The 22,601-nt window shown below is 38.5% G+C and overlaps 2 protein-coding genes across 2 annotated transcripts in view; both read left to right on the forward strand.

The window, feature by feature from the left end:
• Positions 1-2,406, forward strand: part of gc2 (guanylyl cyclase 2) — a 34,827-nt gene extending 32,421 nt beyond the window's left edge. The window contains exons 17-18 of the mRNA XM_056462129.1: positions 45-130; positions 1,641-2,406. Of these exons, the coding sequence (XP_056318104.1) occupies positions 45-130; positions 1,641-1,767 (213 nt within the window). The 3' untranslated portion in view covers positions 1,768-2,406. The remainder of the gene's footprint in view (positions 1-44; positions 131-1,640) is intronic.
• A 15,549-nt stretch (positions 2,407-17,955) lies between these two features.
• The window catches only part of LOC130232304 (insulin receptor substrate 2-B), a 35,900-nt gene continuing 31,254 nt past the window's right edge, over positions 17,956-22,601 (forward strand). The window contains exon 1 of the mRNA XM_056462130.1: positions 17,956-21,705. Within this exon, the coding sequence (XP_056318105.1) occupies positions 18,234-21,705 (3,472 nt within the window). The 5' untranslated portion in view covers positions 17,956-18,233. The remainder of the gene's footprint in view (positions 21,706-22,601) is intronic.

Consider the following 22,601-nt stretch of genomic DNA (forward strand, 5'->3'; position numbering starts at 1 on the left):
ACGGTCATCTGAATGGACTGTATTTGCATTGTGCTTCTCTACAGGGCAAGCGTATAGAAGAAACCTACTGGCTGACCGGGAGGGACGGCTTCACCAAACCGCTGCCCATGCCGCCCGTGCTCAAGTCAGGGTAAGAGGAGGCCTTTCCCTGGCCTGTGTCCCGCAGTGTGTGTCTGTCTTCTTGTTTATCTTCTCCAATGTATTTTTCAGGCAAATGGCTCATGGCTTGCAGATGGAGGAGATAGCCGCGTACAAGAAGCGGAAAGCAGAAGCACAGCTTGCAAAGAAGAAAAACTGAGGTAATGTTATGCATGGAGAATGTATAACATTACTCGATGTGGCACAGAGAGGTTGGGGGAGGACGGGGCATGAAGAGTCAGTGTGGGAAGCTGTTGCCAATTTTTCCTCATTTCGGTTGGGCTTCATTCTCCAACCATAAACAAGACTCAGTTCTTCTACTTTCAAGTAATGTTTCTCAAACGATACTACGGTGTCATCTTTTTATTTGTTTCATTTCTGTTGATTGTCAGCTTAGAAATCAGTAGACCTTAAATCGAAATGAAAGAAATTGTGTGTGATTTGGTGATGTCTGGTAACTCTGTACCCCTATTAGATATTTTTGGTCTTGAAGATTTGTGACTTGCCTAAGATAGTGGTTATAAAAGCTCTCTCCTTTCAGATTGGATGGCACTCCTCAGATTTTCAAAATGGATCGTCGGCTATGTTTGGCATGCTGTTATGTTTCTGCTTGTGTGTTCTGTCATGCTCTGAATGTCTTGTTTGTTCTCAGTGTTTTATGTTTCATGTCTTAACGTAGGCCAAAACTATATTTATTTATTTATATATTCACATTTAGATATTTTTCTTGCTTTCATATGAGACATAATGTTTCCCAGTATTGGGTTGCAGCTGGAAGGGCATCCGCTGCAAAAACATGTGCTGGATAAGTTGGCGATTCATTCCGCTGTGGCAACCCCTGATTAATAAAGGGACTAAGCCGAAAAGAAAATAAATTAGTGAATGAGACAATGTAAATGTTTTTTTTAATGAATAAATAAATAAATCATCAATCAATCATAAACCTCAGATGTGACATTAGTGTAACTTTTTCATATTGTCCACATTTGTTCATGGTTTGGTATGAAAATATTCCAAAACATATTAGCCCTCCTGTAATAAAATTAGTTGTATTTCATATATTTCCACATAGTTTGTGAATGTAATGTGATGTGTCAATGTTTTTACATTTTTTATCCAGTGTGATTAACATATATTGGTTAAATTACAGGGGTAGTTCACTAAAAAATAAAAAATTCTGCCATCATTTACCTACCGTTATCTTACAAACCAGTTTGAGCTTTTAGTTTGTGTTTAGTTTTAGTTTGCCATGTTGAAAACAAAATAAGATTATCATTTTACAACATTCGTCAAAATATCTTTTGAGTTGAACAGAACTAAAACTGGTGTCAATTGTGAGTAAATGATTAAGTAGTTTATTTTTGGGTGAACTATCCCTTCAAGTATGTATACTTAAACACAAAATCTCCTTTTTGTTGTTGTTTTTTTTTTATAATGTGATGTAATTTGATGTGTTTGATCAACTAAGATGGTGTTTCCCTCTTTGTCTTTCTGTCTTACAGGCTTGAATCAAAAGATTTTAAGGTGATGCTCAAGAAAGCAGTGAGGAAGATCTCCACTGTGCGTCAGGTGGCTCAGCTCACCCTGTCAGATGAGGGGAATGTCATGATCCACCATCATGATCTTTAACCTTTACCTTTCTGACGACACACCTGCATGCTAAAGGAAACTGAATGTGGAGAAAGGGACAACAAGCTAAACATGCCTGTTTTACTTAAAGGAACACTTCACATTTTTTGGCTAATTTTGCAACTCCTCAAAAAATAGTTGAGTTTTACCATTTTTGAAATTATTAAGCCAATCTCCAGGGCTCAGTTTTTTTTGGATGAAATTGGTTCAGATTTGGAAATCCGTGTTTTGCTATCCAGGATTAACTGATCTATCTTACTTTTTTGTTTTTTAAAGGAACATAGGCTTCACTGTCGCCTTAAGGCCCGATTGTGAAGAGAAGTTGCGAAACAAATCCCGCAGAGCCTTTATCTTAATCTTAAATTAGAGCTGTAATCATGCGATAAATGTTAGGCCCAACAGGGCCAGAGCCCATCAGAATTCCGCCAGAGTCCGACAAGTACATTTTGATTGACAGATTTTTAAAAACCCGAACCTGTTTACAGCCAGACATTATTCAAATATTTTTTTTTAAGTATGAGTAGTTTATACGTGTTTTAACATAATTTATTCATAACAAATGTAGGCTATAGGCCACTTAAAAGTTGGAACAAAGAAATAAAATAAGTGCTCTGCAACATCGTAACATCTCAGCACTCTAAATAGGCCTAGGTACATACTTAGCCTTTAAATTGGCCAACACACCAATAAAATTAAGTCCTAAAAAATGTAATAAAATAAATTCTAAATTATGACGGGTATTTAGCAATAATGACATTAAGATAAAGGCTCTGCGAGATTTGTTTCGCCACTTATCTTCACTATCTGGCCTTAAGCTTAAAATGGGTTTTGATGTTGTAACAAACGATTTGATTACTTTCTAGCGCTAATCAAAATGCATCACATGACCGTTTATTTACCGTGCAAGCTGGAACGCAAGCACAAGCCCGGCCCTCCAAATATGAAGGAATTTATATATCATCAGTAGGCCCACACGGATTCAATGCACACTGAAATACGCAGATTTCCGCAGAAAACCCACCATCCATCATCGAGTCTGTATTTACTTGTGTAAATTGTGTAAAACCAGTTTTTAAATTAATTTCAGTAATATTATTGTGATATAATAATAGTAATATTAAAATGTCCATATGTCTTATTTACAATACAGTTTATAAGGTAATATGTTCTGTCTTTTTGTAGAGAGACAATATATGAGAGACTTGCTTTGTTTATCAAATAAGTGGATCTAATTGGATTTGCATTGTAAACATTAAATAAAAGTTCAAAAGTGTGTTGTTTTTTATTTCATATATTAAGTTTTTAGTTATGATACTGCTAAAATCATCCCGCATTAATTTTTTTTACAAAATTCTCAGCAGAAATTCTGTAGCAAAAATGTCCGCAGATTTTGTCTGGCCCTAATCATCAGTAAACATTGAGTTTGGGCAGGTTTGATCCAACTCAAATGTAAGATTGGATTACATGGTCTGATATTAATTAAAAATCCCTTTGTTACTTTTGAAAAACCCATTTCCAAAATTTAATCCAATCTGTGATACAAAATCCCAATTACTTTTGAAAACCTGGGCCCAGGTCTGGAGGGAGCCCTTTAGCTTAGCTTAGCATTATTCATTGAATCAGATTGGATCGTTAGCATCTGGTTCAAAAATTTTGTTTTGTTTTGATAATTTTCCTATTTAAAGCTTGACTTTTTTGTAGTTACATGGTGTAACGAAGACAAACAGAAAACGAAAAGTTAATTTCATTATTACAAACTATTTTCTAGGTCAATATGGTTAGGAACTATACAGTGCTCAGCATATATAAGTACACCCCTCACAAATCTCTCTTTTAAAATTCATGTTTTTAATAGGAAGCTATACAATATTATTTTTGTGCATATACATTAGATTAGGCAGTATTGAAGTCAAATCTGGAGCTTATATAACAAAATAACTTACTATAATGGTCCAAAAACTACTACAGCCAAATGTATATTTTTATAGAAAAATATTAAATACAAATTTAAAAAAGAGGAAAAATCAAGAGAAGCAAATTAATTAAAAAATTTAGCTGAAATTGTGTAGGTTGTAATTTTTTTTGCAACATTTTGCTTGATTTTAACTGTATTATCTCTCAATTTTTAAATATGTTTGGTGACTAAAATATTATTTTCATAAATATATCTGTTTAATAAATCTGTTTTGTTTAAATGCTCCAAGATACATTGCCTGTACTCAATACTGGGTGTACTCAATTATGCTGAGCACTGTACTCTCATTCTGAAGTAATAATCAAGGAACTTTGCTGCCATAACATATCTGCAGCAGGCGCAATGATATTTTATAGAGTCAAGCCTTAAATAGGAAAATGAAATTCATGAGAGACATTTTCCTTTTTGACGTTTTTGAGAGAGATGCTAACGGTCTAATCTGATTCAATGATTTATGCTAAGCTAAGCTAAAAGTGCTCCGTTAGGTAAATTAATATTTTTAAAACTCAATTTTAGGTTAATTGTAAAACGAGCCGGTTCCCAAAAATAAGTCGAGTGTTCTTTTAAAGCACCCAAGGAAGAAGGTTTACCTACAGTTTATCAAACTGGGAATGCTCTCTTTCACATTTAGGTAGAGAATTCACTATGAATAAGCTTGTAATGTATCAAACCAGTTCAGCTTCTTGTAAAATAAACCTTTCTGAGTGCTGGTGGTCCATCTCATTTATCATGTTAACATAAACATGTTCAGCTTAAAGCTTCATTTCTGCCTGAGGGACCCCAGATTTGTATTCTCTACAGTCAGGAAGGACTTTTATTAAATAACCAAAGTCTAGCAGGGTGCTAAATTTACCCTGTGGGAATCCATTACACAAGCAGAGGGGTGTCAGGTCCGGCTCAAAGACTCAACACATACAGTGAATTCACACCATGCACTTGCAGATTATCCTTCTTAACAAACATGCCGACTGAAGGAAATATTAAATATAGTATTGAGATAAAAGCCTATAAAACTGTACTGCTAGGAATAGTTCACCCATAAATAAAAATGTACTCATAATTTACTCTCCCTCAAACCTTTATGAGTTTCTTTCTTTTGTTGAACACTCAAGAAAATATTTTGAAAAAAGCTTTCATAGTAGGGCAAAAACAAACATGCAGTCAAGGCAAGGGTTTAAGGCAGCTTTCCTTAAATAGATTCTTTTGTGAGTAAAGGATAACAGAATGTACAGTTTTGGGCATGTTTACTTTTATAAATAAAGCTTCCAAATCCCATTTTTGTTGTGATGCCATAGAATAATTATGTTTTAACCCTTGTGCACTGTTCAGATGTACTAGCCTTTTGTTATGTTCGGGATTAAATCATCCACTGAATTAAACTGCAGTAAAAATGCATCAGGTAATTATTTTTGTTCTGTTTTTGTTTTGCATAAATCTGTTAATCAACCTCAGTCCTGATCAAAACTAATAAATTGTTTAGAAAATTACAGGACAAATGATGTCTCTGATTAAGTGAACAAAAACCACACAAAATGATGTATTTTCAATATAACAATTGTGGACTGGATTTTTATTTTTTTTTTTACATATTATCACAGTCTTGGACATGTGAATGATTAGTAACATCATTAGATTTGAAACATTGTTAGATTTAATTTTTTTCTCCCTAATTTACTGTTGGTGGCTGTTTTTGCCTCATTGACTTCCATTATAAGCACATTTGATAATGTATAAATACACAGTCTTTGTTTTTGTTTACTCCATGTAATTCTGAGAGCAGAGATGCATATTTTGATTTTCCCAGACACATCAAGGTATGTGTGCAAAGGTCACTCTCACACTTTCACAGACACACACTTTAATTTGCTGTTTTACTTCATATAAAATCCAGAAACTAAGCTTATTTTGCTCAGGCCCATCTAAAGGGTTAATGGTGCCAACTGATAATCAACAGTTTACAAAATTACAAATTTTACCTCTTCCCAACAGGGAAAACCATCAACAATCAAATATGCATGATTATTTGGTGTCATGGTTTTGCAATCAAAAAAATGTGGCTATAACCCAGATAGCATGCGAACGTGGGCCAATTTAGGCAGTTATGCGGCACTGGTGGTATTCCTTCGGCCCAGACAAAATAAAGTGAAGTGGCCCACCTGTACAATGGCAAAGGGGGGGGGGCAAAGATTTGGCATTTATGGCGAAATGTAATCTGAATGTGAGCCTAATGTGACCCATGTGGAAAATGATAAATTTGGCCCAAATGATGGAGGACAAATGTGGGCCACAGTTGGCAAAATTGTGGCATAGTCATTTAAGGGTAATCTGGGTCTAAACCTAAAGTGGCTCACATGTGTAAGTGCAAATGTGGCCCGGTTATCTTCAGACTTATGTGAGCCACTTTTGGCAAATATTAGGCACAGTAAGCTCTGGCTATTGCGGCTTTGAGCCTAATGTGGCCCAGTTATTTTATAACATATGTGGGCCATTTTTGGCAAATATTCGGCACAGTAAACTCTGGCTAATGCAGCCGTTAGCCTATAGTGGCCCGGAGAAGATGTAAAAAATGTGGCCCATTTATCTTAAAACATTTGTGGACCACTTTTGGCGAATATTTGGCACAGTTAGCTCTGGGTAATGTGACTGTGAGCCTAAAGCGGTCCAGAGAAGATATGGCAAATGTGGCCCAGTTATCTTAAAACATATGTGGGCCACTTTTGGCAAATATTCGGCACAGTAAGCTCTGGCTAATGCAGCCGTTAGCCTATAGTGGCCCGGAGAAGATGTAGAAAATGTGGCCCATTTATCTTAAAACATATGTGGACCACTTTTGGCGAATATTTGGCACAGTTAACTCTGGGTAATGTGACTGTGAGCCTAAAGCGGCCCAGAGAAGATATGGCAAATGTGGCCCAGTTGTTTTAAAACACATGTGGGCCACTTTTGGCAAATATTCGGCACAGTAAACTCTGGCTAAGCGGCCCTGAGCCTAATGTGGCCCAGAGAAAATATAGCAAATGTGGCCTAGTTATTTTATAACATATGTGGGCCACTTTTGGCAAATATTCAGCACAGTAAACTCTGGCTAATAGCCGTTAGCCTATAGTGGCCCAGAGAAGATGTAGAAAATGTGGCCTAGTTATCTTAAAACATATGTGGACCACTTTTGGCGAATATTTGGCACAGTTAGCTCTGGGTAATGTGACTGTGAGCCTAAAGCGGCCCAGAAAAGATATGGCAAATGTGGCCCAGTTATCTTAAAACATATGTGGACCACATAGACTAAAGTCAACATCATGTAGAAAAGTGTTTGCTTTGGGCTCATAGCCCTGAATCTCTTAATATAAATTTTCTTTTGGGCTGCTGTAACTTTTAAGAACTTTGCTTGAAAAGTTTATTCATTACAGCAAACAAGCCAAGTAAAAAAAATAAACAATAAAATAAAGTGAGGCACAACATGCGATGAAATAATATAATTCACTGATGTTAACCAATGTTTAATCCCTTATTAGAAGTGACATAATAACATGTTTGCACATGCCACAGAATTATGAAGGGTTATAATCCCAAAAAATTCCATGATTCAACTTCTGCTCACAGAGACATCAATAATCAGCGTATGAACCTCAACAACGGTGACAATTAACAAAATGAACAAAACTCACAAACATCACAAACAGGATACTAAAAGTGACAAAATCAACAATGTCAACATAAACAGCAGCATTCTGTAGCATCAATAAGCTATAGAATGTATTCATAATGCATGCTGGGATTTTTGTACTTTGTTACACCCAGCAAGTGTAAGGTGTAGGCCAGATCTGGGCCAGAATAAAAGCAAATTGTGGCCCATAATCGGGTCAGTTCTGGTTCATTTGGTTGAATTCTGCTTTTGCTTTGGCTTATTTCTGACCCAGATGTGACAAACAGGAGTGGACCACCCTAGAGCCATCTTTCCATTCAGTATGTGGTCCAGATGTAAGTGTCTGGTGTGGGCCGGATCTAGGCCAGAATTAAAGCAAACTGTGGTGCAAAAAAGAGTTGGTTCTGGTTCATTTGGTTGAATTCTGGCTGATATGTGATATTGCTATGGCTTAATTGAGGCCCAGATCTGGCAAACAGGAGTGGATTGCCCAAGTGCCATCATTCCTTGCGGTATGTGGGCCGGATGCAAGTGTCTGGTGTGGGCAGAATTTGAGCCACATGAATTTTGCTAGCTGGGAATGGAAGTCAATGGGCAAAAACAGCCACCAACAGTAAATTAAGGAAGTAAAAGAATGAAAATTTATCAAAAACAATGCATCAAAGCCAATGTTGCTTCATATGTCTAAGACTTTGATAAAAAGGTAAAAAAAAAACAGTCCACAATTACTTTTTATATTGAAAATACGTCATTTTGTGTGTTTTTTTCACAAAATCAGTGAAATCATTTATGAATTTGGCAATTAAAGAATTAAAATCTTTTAATTTTCTAAACAATTTAGTGTTTTTGATCAGGACTGAGGTTAATTAACAGATTTATGCAAAAAAAGATTAGAAAAAAGTATTAATCTGACGCATTTTTACAGCAGTTTAATTCAGTGGATGCTTTCATCACTAACATAACCAAAAAGGTAGTAAATTTGCCATGAGTGTATTGTTAAGTTTTAATTTTTTTTTTAATTCAAAGCATTTTCTTGAAATATGTGTCAAAATAAGAAATGTCACCGAAAATCATTCTGCTGGCTGAAACACAGAAAAAGTTATGCTCAAATTAAGACACAAAATTACCCCAGAGTAGATGAAAACATCCCCAACAGCACATAAGGGTTAACCAGTTCTGGATCAGTTTTCTTGATGTGAAGAGTTTTTAAATGTATGATTTTTCATTTTTTTAATATATATTAAATAAAAGACAACATTAATTGTACAAACAACATGTTAAACATTCCAGATTTAACCAACACTGGCTAATTTTTATTTATAGTCCCTTTAGGCAGGCTTATGTTCAAAACAGAAAGAAAATATAAACATGGAATATGCATTCATTCATTAATTTTCTTTTCGGCTTAGTCCCTTTATTAATCTGGGGTCGCCACAGCAGAATGAACCGCCAACTTATCTAGCATATGTTTTAAGCAGCGGATGCCCTTCCAGCTGCAACCCATCACTGGGAAACACCCATCCACTCTCATTCACACACATACACTACGGACAATTTAGCTTATTCAATTCACCTATAGCACGTTTTTAGACTTGTGAGGGAAACCGGAGCACCCGGAGGAAACCCAGGCCAACACGGAGAGAACATGCACAAGAAATATTACTGCACCAAAATAATAACAAGGCAAAAAATACAACACAGAAGGAAAAAAAATGGATTTTTAAAAAACCAAAATTACAGGCTACCATTTCAAATGCATAACTTAAGTTTAAATGATCACAGTTTCTTCATGAAACCATTTGGTTAACCATTATTAACAGTGTGATGATCTGAATATTGTACTCTTAGATATAATGTGTTCAGATTTACTTGGAGATTTGAGTGATATAATAAAAGATATTTGTTTTTGTGTTTTCTGAGGGTAAGAAGTGTTTTTCACATAGAAAATCTTATTAAAACCCATACTAGGTCATCCATAAAAACAAGGTGGCGCAGAATATCAAAAACTGCAATACAATGCATGAATCTGTAGTATTTGTAGAGACACAATTAGATTTACTGAAGAATAAAAAGGATTATGAATGTATGTACTGCCCCAAGGTCTGCTAAAGGTATTTTACCACAGATATTAGATATAATATAGATATATTTTAGATATTTTGTTTTTGAAAGAAGAAAGCTAACAAAGGCTGCATTTAGTTGACTGGAAACACAGGAAAAACTTAACATTGTGTATTATAATTACAATTTATTACAATAATTATGGTGGCTTGAAAAGCCAGCATATTGTTATCTATCTTAAACTTCTTCTTCTTCTGAGACTAATTTCTAAGTGTATCTCCTCCTAGGCCTTTCAAGCTACATACGTCAAACTTTCGTCAAACGAAAAGGGTTATATATAAAGGGTTGCTATATCTTTTCTAACTGATCCGACCTTGGGTTTTCCGAAAAACGACCCAGAAAAATCCCAAAAGTCCCATTGACTTAACATTGGGTCAAACTTTGTGAGCTCATAACTCTGCATCAGACTGTCCTACAGACTTCTAACTGGACTCATTTAACTCAGTATAGCCAGCAGCCAATAACTGATGACTTTTTAACTTACTAGCCACTCCCTAGCAACCACTTACAGCACCCTAGCAACTGTCCCATAGACTTCCATTGTAAAAGACTCCCATTGACTTAACATTGGATCAACCTTTGTGAGCTCATAACTCTGCATCAGACTGTCCTACAGACTAGAGTCTGGCCTCATTCAACTCAGTCTAGCCAGCAGCCAATCACTGATTACCTTTAAACTTACTAGCCACTCCCTAGCAACCAATTTCAGCACCCTAGCAACTGTCCCAGAGACTGTGACTAGCTATTGTAAGACACGCTCACAGTTTTAACATCCTACTGACATGCTAATCTTGCTAGAAAGGTGCTAGCAACACGATAGTGACATGCTAGTCATGCTAGTAACATGCTAATTCATGCTAGAATCATGCTAACAACATGCTAATTCATGCTAGAAACAAGCTGACTCATGCTAGAATCATGCTAGTAACATGCTAATTCATGCTAGAAACATGCTAGTAACATGCTAATTCATGCTAGAATCATGCTAGTAACATGCTAATTCATGCTAGAAACATGCTAGTAACCTGCAAATTCATGCTAGAAACATGCTAGTAACATGCTAATCCATGCTAGAATCATGCTAGTAACATGCTAATTCATGCTAGAAACAAGCTGACTCATGCTAGAATCATGCTAGTAACATGCTAGTTACATGCTAATTAATGCTAGAATCATGCTAGTTACATGCTAATTCATGCTAGAAACATGCTAATTCATGCTAGAATCATGCTAACAACATGCTAATTCATTCTAGAAACATGCTAGTAACATGCTAATCCATGCTAGAATCATGCTAGTAACATGCTAATTCATGCTCGAAACATGCTAGTAACATGCTAATTCATGCTAGAATCATGCTAACAACATGCTAATTCATGCTAGAATCATGCTAATAACATGCTAATTCATGCTAGAATCATGCTAGTAACATGCTAATTCATGCTAGACTCATGCTAGTAACATGCTAATTCATGCTAGAAACATGCTAGTAACATGCTAATTCATGCTAGAATCATGCTAGTAACATGCTAATTCATGCTAGAAACATGCTAGTAACCTGCTAATTCATGCTAGAAACATGCTAGTAACATGCTAATCCATGCTAGAATCATGCTAGTAACATGCTAATTCATGCTAGAATCATGCTAGTAAAATGCTAATTCATGCTAGAATCATGCTAGTAACATGCTAATTCATGCTAGAATCATGCTAGTAACATGCTAATTCATGCTAGAAACATGCTAGTAACATGCTAAATCATGCTAGAATCATGCTAGTAACATGCTAATTCATGCTAGAATCATGCTAGTAACATGCTATTTCATGCTAGAAACATGCTAATTCATGCTAGAATCATGCTAATAACATGCTAATTCATGCTAGAAACATGCTAGTAACATGCTAATTCATGCTAGAAACATGCTAGTAACATGCTAATTCATGCTAGAATCATGCTAGTAACATGCTAATTCATGCTGGAAACATGCTAGTAACATGCTAGTTCATGCTAGAATCATGCTAGTAACATGCTAATTCATGCTAGAATCATGCTAATAACATGCTAATTCATGCTAGAAACATGCTAATTCATGCTAGAATCATGCTAGTAACATGCTAATTCATGCTAGAATCATGCTAGTAACATGCTAATTCATGCTAGAATCATGCTAGTAACATGCTAATTCATGCTAGAAACATGCTAGTAACATGCTAATCCATGCTAGAATCATGCTAGTAACATGCTAATTCATGCTAAAATCATACTAGTAACATGCTATTTCATGCTAGAATCATGCTAGTAACATGCTAATTCATGCTAAAATCATACTAGTAACATGCTATTTCATGCTAGAATCATGCTAGTAACATGCTAATTCATGCTAGAATCATGCTAGTAACATGCTAATTCATGTTAGAATCATGCTAGTAACATGCTAATTCATGCTAGAATCATGCTAGTAACATGCTAATTCATGCTAGAATCATGCTAGTAACATGCTAATTCATGCTAGTAACATGCTAATTCATGCTAGAAACATGCTAGTAACATGCTAATCCATGCTAGAATCATGCTAGTAACATGCTAATTCATGCTAAAATCATACTAGTAACATGCTATTTCATGCTAGAATCATGCTAGTAACATGCTAATTCATGCTAGAATCATGCTAGTAACATGCTAATTCATGTTAGAATCATGCTAGTAACATGCTAATTCATGCTAGTAACATGCTAATTCATGCTAGAAACATGCTAGTAACATGCTAATTCATGCTAGAATCATGCTAGTAACGTGCTAATTCATGCTAGAATCATGCTAATAACATGCTAATTCATGCTAGAAACATGCTAATTCATGCTAGAATCATGCTAATAACATGCTAAATCATGCTAGAAACATGCTAGTAACATGCTAATTCATGCTAGAAACATGCTAGTAACATGCTAATTCGTGCTAGAATCATGCTAGTAACATGCTAATTTATGCTAGAAACATGCTAGTAACATGCTAACTCATGCTAGAAACATGCTAGTAACATGCTAATTCATGCTAGAATCATGCTATTTCATGCTAGAAACATGCTAGTAACATGCTAATTCATGCTAGAATCATGCTAGTTACATGCTAATTTATGTTAGAATCATGATAGTTACTTGCTAATTCATGCTAGTAACATGCTAATTCAGACTCGGCTTTTCAAGCCACCATAAAGTTTGTCCTCAAACTTTAATATCTAGTTACAATTAAAATGTCTTATAATACCTTGTATATATACCTTGTATACTTCTTATAATACATGAACTCATTACCTTCAACACTGAGTTCAAAACTCTTTTCAAATTAGTACAATTAACTGTCAGTCAATTCTGAGTTAACTGCACTCATTCCATTTGATAAAGTTGACTGTTGGGTTTTACTGTGTGTAAGAGAAAGTTTAAAAGTGTAAAATAAATAGAAAAATTGTGTGTTATTTTTTTTACTGACCTCTAAGTTTGAATGCTACTGTAGCCTATATTTTTATAGAAAATACAAATTCATGCTTAAAGAATTATTTAAAAAAATCTATCTATCTATCTACAGTATCTATCTACAGTATCTATCTACAGTATCTATCTATCTATCTATCTATCTATCTATCTATCTATCTATCTATCTATCTATCTATCTATCTATCTATCTATCTATCTATCTATCTATCTATCTATCTAGTATATCGATTAATACAGTGCAAATGATGTCTTGTTCATTGCATTTTCTCTGAGATGCAATAGAAATGCCTTAACAGTGATAAACAGTAAAACAGTGCCCTCTTGTTATTGTGTCAGTAAACGCAGCAGATGGCGACCTACATTATCATGCCCTGCGTGGATTATCCAGCACTGACCATACATAAGACTACAGCAGGGCCACAGGTCACCCCTAACCAGATTACCTGACAGAACAAACCTGCTCATCGACTCAGAGAAAGATTACACCCCGTTCTTTGCATATACATGATTTTTATATTATTTATGAACTAGTCTTGCTTCTAATTACAATTTCAGATGTTTAATTAAACAGCTGGAAAAAGTTTACTGTGGTTTTGCTGTTTTATGTCTTTTATATTTTCGGTTACACTTTTAGAATAATTTTAGACATTTTACAATAATAACCATAAAAAGGAGTGTTTGAGACGTCAATGTATACCAAACATCTTTTAAGGAAGTTTTAACTTCAAATTAAATTCATGATAGGCAAGAAGGTCACTGGTTCGAGCCTTAGCTGAGTCAGTTGGTATTTCTGTGTGGAGTTTGCATGTTCTCCTCGTGTTGGCGTGGGTTTCCACTGGGTGCTCTGGTTTCCCCCACAGTCCAAACACATGTGCTATAGGTGAATTGAATAAGCTAATTTGGCCATAGTGTACAGGTATGTGTGTGAATGAATGTGTATGGATGTTTCCCAGTACTGGGTGGCAGCTGGAAGGGCATCCGCTGCGTAAAACATATGCTAGATAAGTTGGTGGTTCATTCCGCTGTGGAGACCCCTCATTAATAAAGGGACTAAGCCGAAAAGAAAATGAATGAATGAATTACATTCATTATATTAAGTTTTGATTACTACAGAGATGTCAAAATCCAAATTCATGGTCTCAACACTTTCACCAAAACATATTTTCTAATTGACTGCCTCTCACAATTATTTCATAGTAATTCTATAGCAATAATTGCTTTGCTGTTCAAATGTCATCACTAAACAGAAGAGAACATTTGTGTTTGAGACATTCATAATCTTAATCTGGAATTATTAATAACATAATTTACATTTTCAAAACTAAACGTTTTAAAGCTACTTCAAACTTTCTAAGTCTTGATCAAGCTGACATCTTCTGTCAGTTTGAGAAAGACTAAAATTAAAGTTTGAAGTAGCTTTAAAAACCTGTTATTCATTATTTTGATGATGATGATGATGATAATAATAATAATAACACTAATAAGCTTGAATCTGTATGTTTTGTTCTTACGCAAGCCTAAAGCCAGGTAGCGAATTACAGGGGAGTTTGGGCAGTCTGACCACCTAATAATGCTTGATCCCCCTGAAGGACATCAACACAAGATGTATAGGGTGGGGGGGTCTGCCCTTTAATAGTTAAAAAAATGTTTGCTCTGGTCTGTATCTTAAAATAATATTCATTCATTCATTTTTGGCTTAGTCTCTTTATTAATCAGGGGTCGCCACAACGGAATGAACCACCAATTTATGCAGCATATGTTTTACACAGCGGATGCCCTTCCAGCTGCAACCCAGTACTGGGAAACATCCATAAACACTCATTCATACCCATACATACGGACAATTTAGCTTACCCAATTCACCTATACCACATGTCTTTAGTCTTGTGGGGGAAACCGGAGCACCCGAAAACATGCAAACTCCACCCAGAAACACCAACTGACCCAGCCGGGGTTCGAACCAGCAACTTTCTTGCTGTGAGGCAATTGTGCTATAACTGCGCCACCGTGCTGCTGCCCACCTTTAATAATATTAATAATTAAAATAATAGATAACTTCAATATACATTTGACTGCCCCTATAATGGTTAATACCATTGTGCATGCATGTTTGTGCCAAAAATATTAATTCATCGGTTTGAAATCTGCAAATATAGAGCACCAACAGACACACTCTAAAAAAACGTTGAGTTATTTATTTAATGCAATGGTTTAGTTAAAATATTTGGTGCTTTGTTGGGTTATTTTTAACCTTAATTGGGTTTTTTTTAATAATAACTCAACTAGTTGGGTTAAACATTTTGGTGCTTTGTTGGGTTATTTTTAACCTCTAATGGGTTATTTTTAAACAAATCAACCAGTTGGGTTAAACATTTGGTGCTTTGTTGGGTTACTTCTAACTTTTATTGGTTTATCTATTTAATAACTTTATTTAAATTTAATAATAAAATGTAAATTTAAATTTAATAATACAATTTTTTCAGTCAACTGATTTAACTATGCGTACATAATGTTGTTTTTGTGTTTTAATGTTTATTTAAGCTCTAACGCAATAATATATATATATTATTATTATTTTTTTTTTAAGCAAATATACTCTCCATGTTGTGTTTTTAATATCCATTTCACCAGCACTCTTAATTATTAATGACACAAACGTGCGCTTCACAGCCGATCTATATTAAATGGAGAAAAACGTTTAAGTGTCTGGAACTTAAAATGTAACGGAAATGAAGCATTTTGAATATTTTTAGAAACTGTTTGTTATTTATTTACACAGCCATAATTATAAAATTAATAGTAGTAATAGTAGCAATAGTAATACCACAATGGAAAAAATAACACAATCAAATAATCCAATGCATTGGGTAAATTATATAACTCAATGCATTGCGTTAAAATAGCAATGTGCAGTCTTTCATGGTCATCCATTAATAGGTGCTGGAAAGCAAACCTGTCACCGTTTATTTAATATCACAAATGTCATTGAGAACCACTCAATATCCCTTAAAACACTGAATACATAATAACAAGTTTGATTAATAAATTAGATGTAATTGAATTAAATAAAGAAATTTGGTTCAATGAGCCATTTTACCAAACACAAGCAAAAAACTTGACCAAACTTGACTGACTTAAATCAGCTTGCGTAACTTATAAAATAAAGTTAAAACATGATTAACTAACGTGATTAAAACATAAGCTGTCAGGACTAATTGGTTAATTTTGATGTTGATTGACTTGTGTACGTTATATACTGTAGATTAATCTCATTAGTTGGTTTTATAGAGTGGTTGTAACTAAGCATGGGACGATAACCGTTTTCAAGGTATACAGTGGTTTGGAAATGTCAAGGTTTTAAAACCGTCAACATTTTCTGCAATACCGTTCCTTAGGTGTGTGCACAATTTTTTATTATCGTTTTTTTTTGTTTCGTTTTTTAGTACAACAGTATCTCCAACAGAAAATATATCTAAAGATGCCATTTTATATAGCAAAAAAATCTGTTTTAGAAACAAATGACAACAGCAGCTTTTCAAAGGGGTAAAATGTTTTTGTTTTTAACCCAGATATTTTAAAAGGAATATGTTTTTGAGCAGTAATCATTATACCGTGATACTGTGAAACCGTGATATCGTATTTTCATCCAAGGTTATCATACCGTCAGAATCTTATACCGGCCCATGCCTAATTGTAACCAATCTAATGGAGGCTGGGCAAGGCAACAAGAGTTTTATTTATGAGGGTTCAACCATTAATGATGGTATTATTAAAAAAAGTGTGTAATATACTGTTTGACCTCTGATGTAGAGTTGTATAATAACCTTACCAGTGTATTCCACTGTATTATGTACATGGAAAAACTTTACCTCAGAGGACTGACTACAATACTAAAAATACAACCCTACCTGATTCATCATTCACTGATTCATTATGCACTGCATTCTCCATTTTGTATCCATTATGTATACAATTTTGTTGTTAAAGAGATAAAGCCATCTTCTGTCTTCATTTACTTGTTCGGGACAAGTTTGAGTATTTTTGTTCTGTTGAACACGAAAGGTGTGCTGTAACATTTTAAACCATTGACTTCCATAGTAGGGAGAGTGGGGAACATGGGGCAGTTGCAGCAAGACTAGTTCCTCCATTGACACTGTAAATAAATTCCTGGTTTTAAGCTGAATTAAATCAATCTTATGAGTTTATTGAACTTATTTTACGTTAAACTGACTTATAACAGCTTGTGTAACTTATAAAATTAAGTTAGAACATGATTAACTAAGGTAAATAAGTTACTATGAACTAAAAACATATGCTGTCAGGACTAAATGTTCATATAACTTTACAGTGTAGTTACTTAACGTTACATTATTTGATTCATTTCACAAGAAGGCTATCTCAACACTCACTTTCAAAACACCTTCAGCCGGCAGAAGCTGCTCCAGTACTGTAACACACTACGGCTAGCAAATCCGCACATAACAAATTCAGTGTGATTGTGTTAAAATACCAATCACCGTCAGATTGCAACAATAATGAGATAAACGGATGTGTGCATTGATGTTTGGCAAACATGTAACAAGTGTAATTAGGCATAATCGATTACAGTAAGTGGAAAACAAGCGAAAAGCTTCAGAACGGAGTAAACAACACTGAACAGGAACTTTGAAAAGCTTCTGATAGGATTGAAGGCCTGTCAGTCAAACGCTGCAGCCAATAAGCGCTCGATATTCTACTACGCAAACTGCTTTGCGGTATCTCCTTGGACAAAACTCTTATCAATCACCAGGCGTTAGCTTGCCAGTTCAATGAAACTCCGAGTGTAACCATTGGTCAGTCTCAATGACGTGCACCGAAATGTCAAAATGTGATTGGTCGCAGGAACCGTCAATCAAATATTTCGCTCAATCGGGCGCATTCTTCCGCCCACATGCGAATGACGCACGAGTCATGTGTTGTTTGTGCTATGCTCCGTAGTGTACACAGGGCGCGAGGAGCAGATTGGTAGCCCGCTAGGAGGATCTGCCGATAATAGATCGGGTAAATGTGGTCATGTTGCAGTTGCTGGCATTGAGCTCGAGGAGCATTGGCTGGAATACCTGCTTTTCACGCGGCGGCCGAGAGAAGCGCAACACCGAAAAGACTTAAGCGCGTCGCGTGAGCCTCGGTTCCCCCCCAAACAAACATGGGGTCTCAGTCTGTAAGCCTGAGGTAAAGTCAGTTACCTCTTCTCTCATGGCAAATTTCGCGAACTACCAAGAAGGCAAAGCCGCTATGTTGATGCTGGAAACGCAACAGCGAGCTATCGGGACTAAACCTGCAGCTGCAACGGCGAACGGCGACAGCTCAGTCGGGGAACCCCCTTCCGTGCTGGATGTCGGCGGCGGTGGCGGCGCTGCTTTTCATCCGCCGAGTGAACAACAACAACAGCAGCAGCAGCCGCAGCACCTGGAGTCTCCGGCGAGGAAAGTATCTTCATCCTCTCTTAACTCTGCTGCGGGCAACACACACGCTACCTCAGCTTCCCCTGCTGTGAACACCAGTTCCGCTGTGGTGGACGACATTAGGAAGTGCGGCTATCTGAGAAAGCAGAAACACGGCCACAAGAGGTTTTTCGTCTTGCGGGCGTCGAGTCATGTGGGGCCGAGCAGACTGGAGTATTATGACAGCGAGAAGAAATTTCGAAACACGCTGCGCTTGAGTTCAGCTGCAGCCGCCCCAGCCGGCGCCTCTCCCCCCAAAAGAGTGATCTATCTCTACCAGTGCTTCACTGTGAATAAAAGGGCCGACTCTAAGAATAAACATCTTATTGCTCTGTATACCAAGGATGAATATTTCGCCATTGTGGCTGAAAATGAGCAGGAGCAGGAGGAGTGGTACCAGGCGCTGAGCGAGCTCATGAGTGAGAGGAAGAGGGGACACCTGGAAGCGGAGGACATTGATGATGGATACGGTACTGTGACCCCGGGGACCGACTTTAAGGAGGTGTGGCAGGTCAACGTTAAACCAAAGGGCTTGGGTCAGACGAAGAATTTAACCGGTGTTTATAGGCTCTGTCTGTCTGCCAAGAGCATCCACCTGGTGAAGCTGAACTCTGAAACACCCTGCGTGAACTTGCAGCTGATGAACATCAGGCGCTGTGGCCACTCGGAGAGCTTTTTCTTTATTGAGGTGGGCCGCTCTTCTTCTATTGGTCCTGGGGAGGTTTGGATGCAGGTGGACGATTCTGTGGTGGCTCAGAACATGCATGAGACTATTCTAGAGACTATGAAGGCACTGAAAGCGTATGCTGAGTTCAGGCCCAGAAGCAAAAGCCAGTCTTCTGGCACCAACCCGATGGGCTTCATCACCACACGGCGACACCTGGGTAACCTCCCGCCCAGCCAGACGGGGCTTCAGCGGCGGTCTCGGACTGAATCTGTGGTGGGCACTCCACCAAGCAGGAAGAGTAGTGGAGCAAGTGGGTACCGATTTCGCACATCCAGCGAGGGAGAGAGCACAATGAACCGCCCCTATAGCTCGGTGACAGGTAGCCTTATTCATCTCAACACAGCCCGTGCTAACCTGAGCCGACAGGAAAGTAGCAGTGGGGCTGGGGCCCGCTATATTCGTGCCCCACCGGGCTCCACGTATCATGCCCGTTCAGCCTCGCTGCCGGTGTCACACTTTCCTTCGACCACCAGTCCAATCAGTGTGTCCAGCAGCAGTGGGCATGGCTCGGTGTCAGACACCATCACCCGCCCCTCTAGCGCATCAATTTGTGGATCCCCAAGTGATGGAGGTTTCAACTCATCTGACGAGTATGGCTCGAGTCCCGGAGACTTCCGTTACTTCAGAGTACGCAGCAACACCCCTGACTCCCTGGGGAACACGCCACCCATTCGGGAGGAGCACTGCCTTAATGACTACATGGCTATGGGCTGGAATCGTGATGTGTTCGGGACGAGTGCAGCTGCTGAGGTGACCCGAGATGAGAGCGCAGATGAGGATTCACGTCCGGGGTCTTTAAGGAGGAGGACACCCTCCTTCTCCAGGCAGGTTGGGGGTGCTAGTGCTGCTGGAGTGGCTGTTTATCAGAAGATGACCCAGACCACCTTCTCGCTGGACGAGGCTGTGGCTGAGAGTAGCTCTTGGAGTGGCAGTGCCCAGACTGTCTCTACCTCCTCCTCCCTCTGCTCTGACTACAGCTCCAGTTCTGAACACAGCCAGGACCGCCCCCCTAGCCTGCGGCCTGCAGATGCATCTAAGGATGATGGATACATGCCCATGATGGCAGGTGTACTGCCCTCCAGTAGTGATGCAGACTACATGCCTATGCAACCAAATATCCTCCTCTCCGCTTCTCCAAAAGTCCAAAGTTCTGCTATAAATGTTCTCCAGCACATGGACCCTCACGGCTATATGATGATGCTCCCTGGTCGGAGTGGGGCCACTGACTCCCCTGTTCTGTCCAGTCCTGACACAAGCAGACGAGCAGAGGAACGGAGAGCCCCAGACCGCACTGACAATGCAGAATACATGGACATGTCTCAGACTAGCTCCACAGCTATTGCTCAAAAGGTTTCCACTGAGAATTATTATGCCTTGACCACTCCTCCTGTCCCCAAATCCTACAGTCCATATTTTTCCCTTCCTCGCTCGTATAAAGCTCCATCCAGAACCCAGTCTGACCATGATGATTATGTCCCCATGAGTTCCCCAGTGGCACCAGTCTACATGTCACCCACAGCCACCCCAGATCGCAGCAGCAGGAGCCCACCCTCTGAATCCTCACCTCAGCATAATGGCTTCACAGACCGCCGTGTTGTTCGGCCGAATCGTCTGCCACTGGGAAGGCGCAGTTTGCATGGCTCTGCTCGAGCAGGTGAAGTAGCAGTGCGGCCTTCCAGCCCTGGAGAATACATTAACGTTGAACTTGGGGATCGGCCCACATATTCTGCCTGCCTGTTATCTGCTGAAGGCTCTCCCTCAACCCCTATTATCAACCAAGAGCAGCGCAGGTCTCCCCTACCACAGGACTACATGAGTGTGGAGGTGGATGGCCTTCCACCAAAGAGTCGGTCCCCACGTCCCTCTCTAGTAGCCCCCTGGAATCCTCCTTCATATATCCGACCCTCCTCATCGTCCCACTGCAGCGGGCTCGCAGTGGGTAAGCCTGATGACTACACAGAAATGTCTTTTGGGGCAGAGGAGGAATCTAAGAGCCCCACAGCTATGCTTGAGCGCCTGTGTGTTCTTGAGCAACAGTTTTTCCCCTTAAGCCCCCCAACTGAGCCCAAGGTTATCCGTGCTGATCCCCAAGGCAGGCGGAGGCACAGCTCTGAGACGTTTGTCACATCATCTGGAGCGTCAGATGGAAGTGGCCCAGATGCCAATGGCCAATTGCCTAGCAATACTGGGGCTCATCAAGTGGGCCGCAGCAAGGGTCAAAACTTTAATTGCACTTGGAATGACAGTGTGACATCCAGCAGCGAGGTAACCCCAGGAACCTCCTTAGATAGAGCCAAATCCCCCTCTGTGAGGTCTGCAAGGACTCTACCTGTGCAACACCAGAATGGCCTGAACTACATAGCCCTAGACCTGAGAGAAGATCTACGGCCTGTGAACGCTCATGATGAGCTTCTTCTGTCCTCCTCCAACGCTCCTCCCCCAGAGAACGGTGCCTATGCCAGCATAGATTTAATGAAATCTGAATCAACATCAAAAGGTAAGATTGTTTTTATGATCCACATGGTTTTCTCATGCATTTGTCATTTCTGAAAATACTTTGGCACATGGAAATTGTCCTCTTTGTTTTAAATGTGACATTTGTTTACATCAAATACTTTTCCTTTGAGCTAAGATTTAAGAGTACTGCATGACGAACCTTTTGGACTTACTTCTTCTGTAGAAGATACAATGATTCTCTTATTTGTGTAGTGAAAGTTCAGTGTTGTTCGGTCCCTCTTGAGTTTAGACTTATAATTAATTAGAATTATCAGAAGAAAATAAGTCACACAGGTTTAAAACAACACAAGGGTGAGTAAACGATGATTGAATCTATTCCTTTAAGTGTGTACAAAACAACACATCTTCACTGTAATGGCCCCCCTCCTCTTGGCTTCTCCTTCCTGTTGCATTCCCTGACTCCTTTACCCTGGGTGTTTTTCTTTCATACATCCACTTTGTTTAGGGGCTGCTGTGTAGTTGGATGAGTGTGTGTTTCTGCAGAGGGAGTGAGAGAATGAAGCGCTCGTGAGTCAGTGTTCTCAGCAAGCCCTCGGATGACTCATTTGTTTATCATAGTTGAAGCAGAGATGGATGAGTGTGTGTGAGAGCAAGAGAGAGAAAGGTGGTTTACAGCATGTGATAACTTTCTAGCATTTCTCTCACCATCTCTTTTTCTCGTGCCCTTCTTTTCCTCTGGCAAACAGCTCTGTTTGTAGATGTATGACTCAGGTGATGATACACCGGAAACTTTATTTTCAGGCAGCATTGCCGCCAACTTACAGATATAGACTGCAGGGTTTAGCTGTAATATTTCTTGCATGGTATGTCCTTGTCTGAAGGATTCGTAACACACAGGCATGTTTTTGGAAACAGGGGCTGGCTACTATGCTAGTA

The sequence above is a fragment of the Danio aesculapii genome, chromosome 7, assembly GCF_903798145.1.
Source record: "Danio aesculapii chromosome 7, fDanAes4.1, whole genome shotgun sequence".
Classification (NCBI taxonomy): domain Eukaryota; kingdom Metazoa; phylum Chordata; class Actinopteri; order Cypriniformes; family Danionidae; genus Danio; species Danio aesculapii.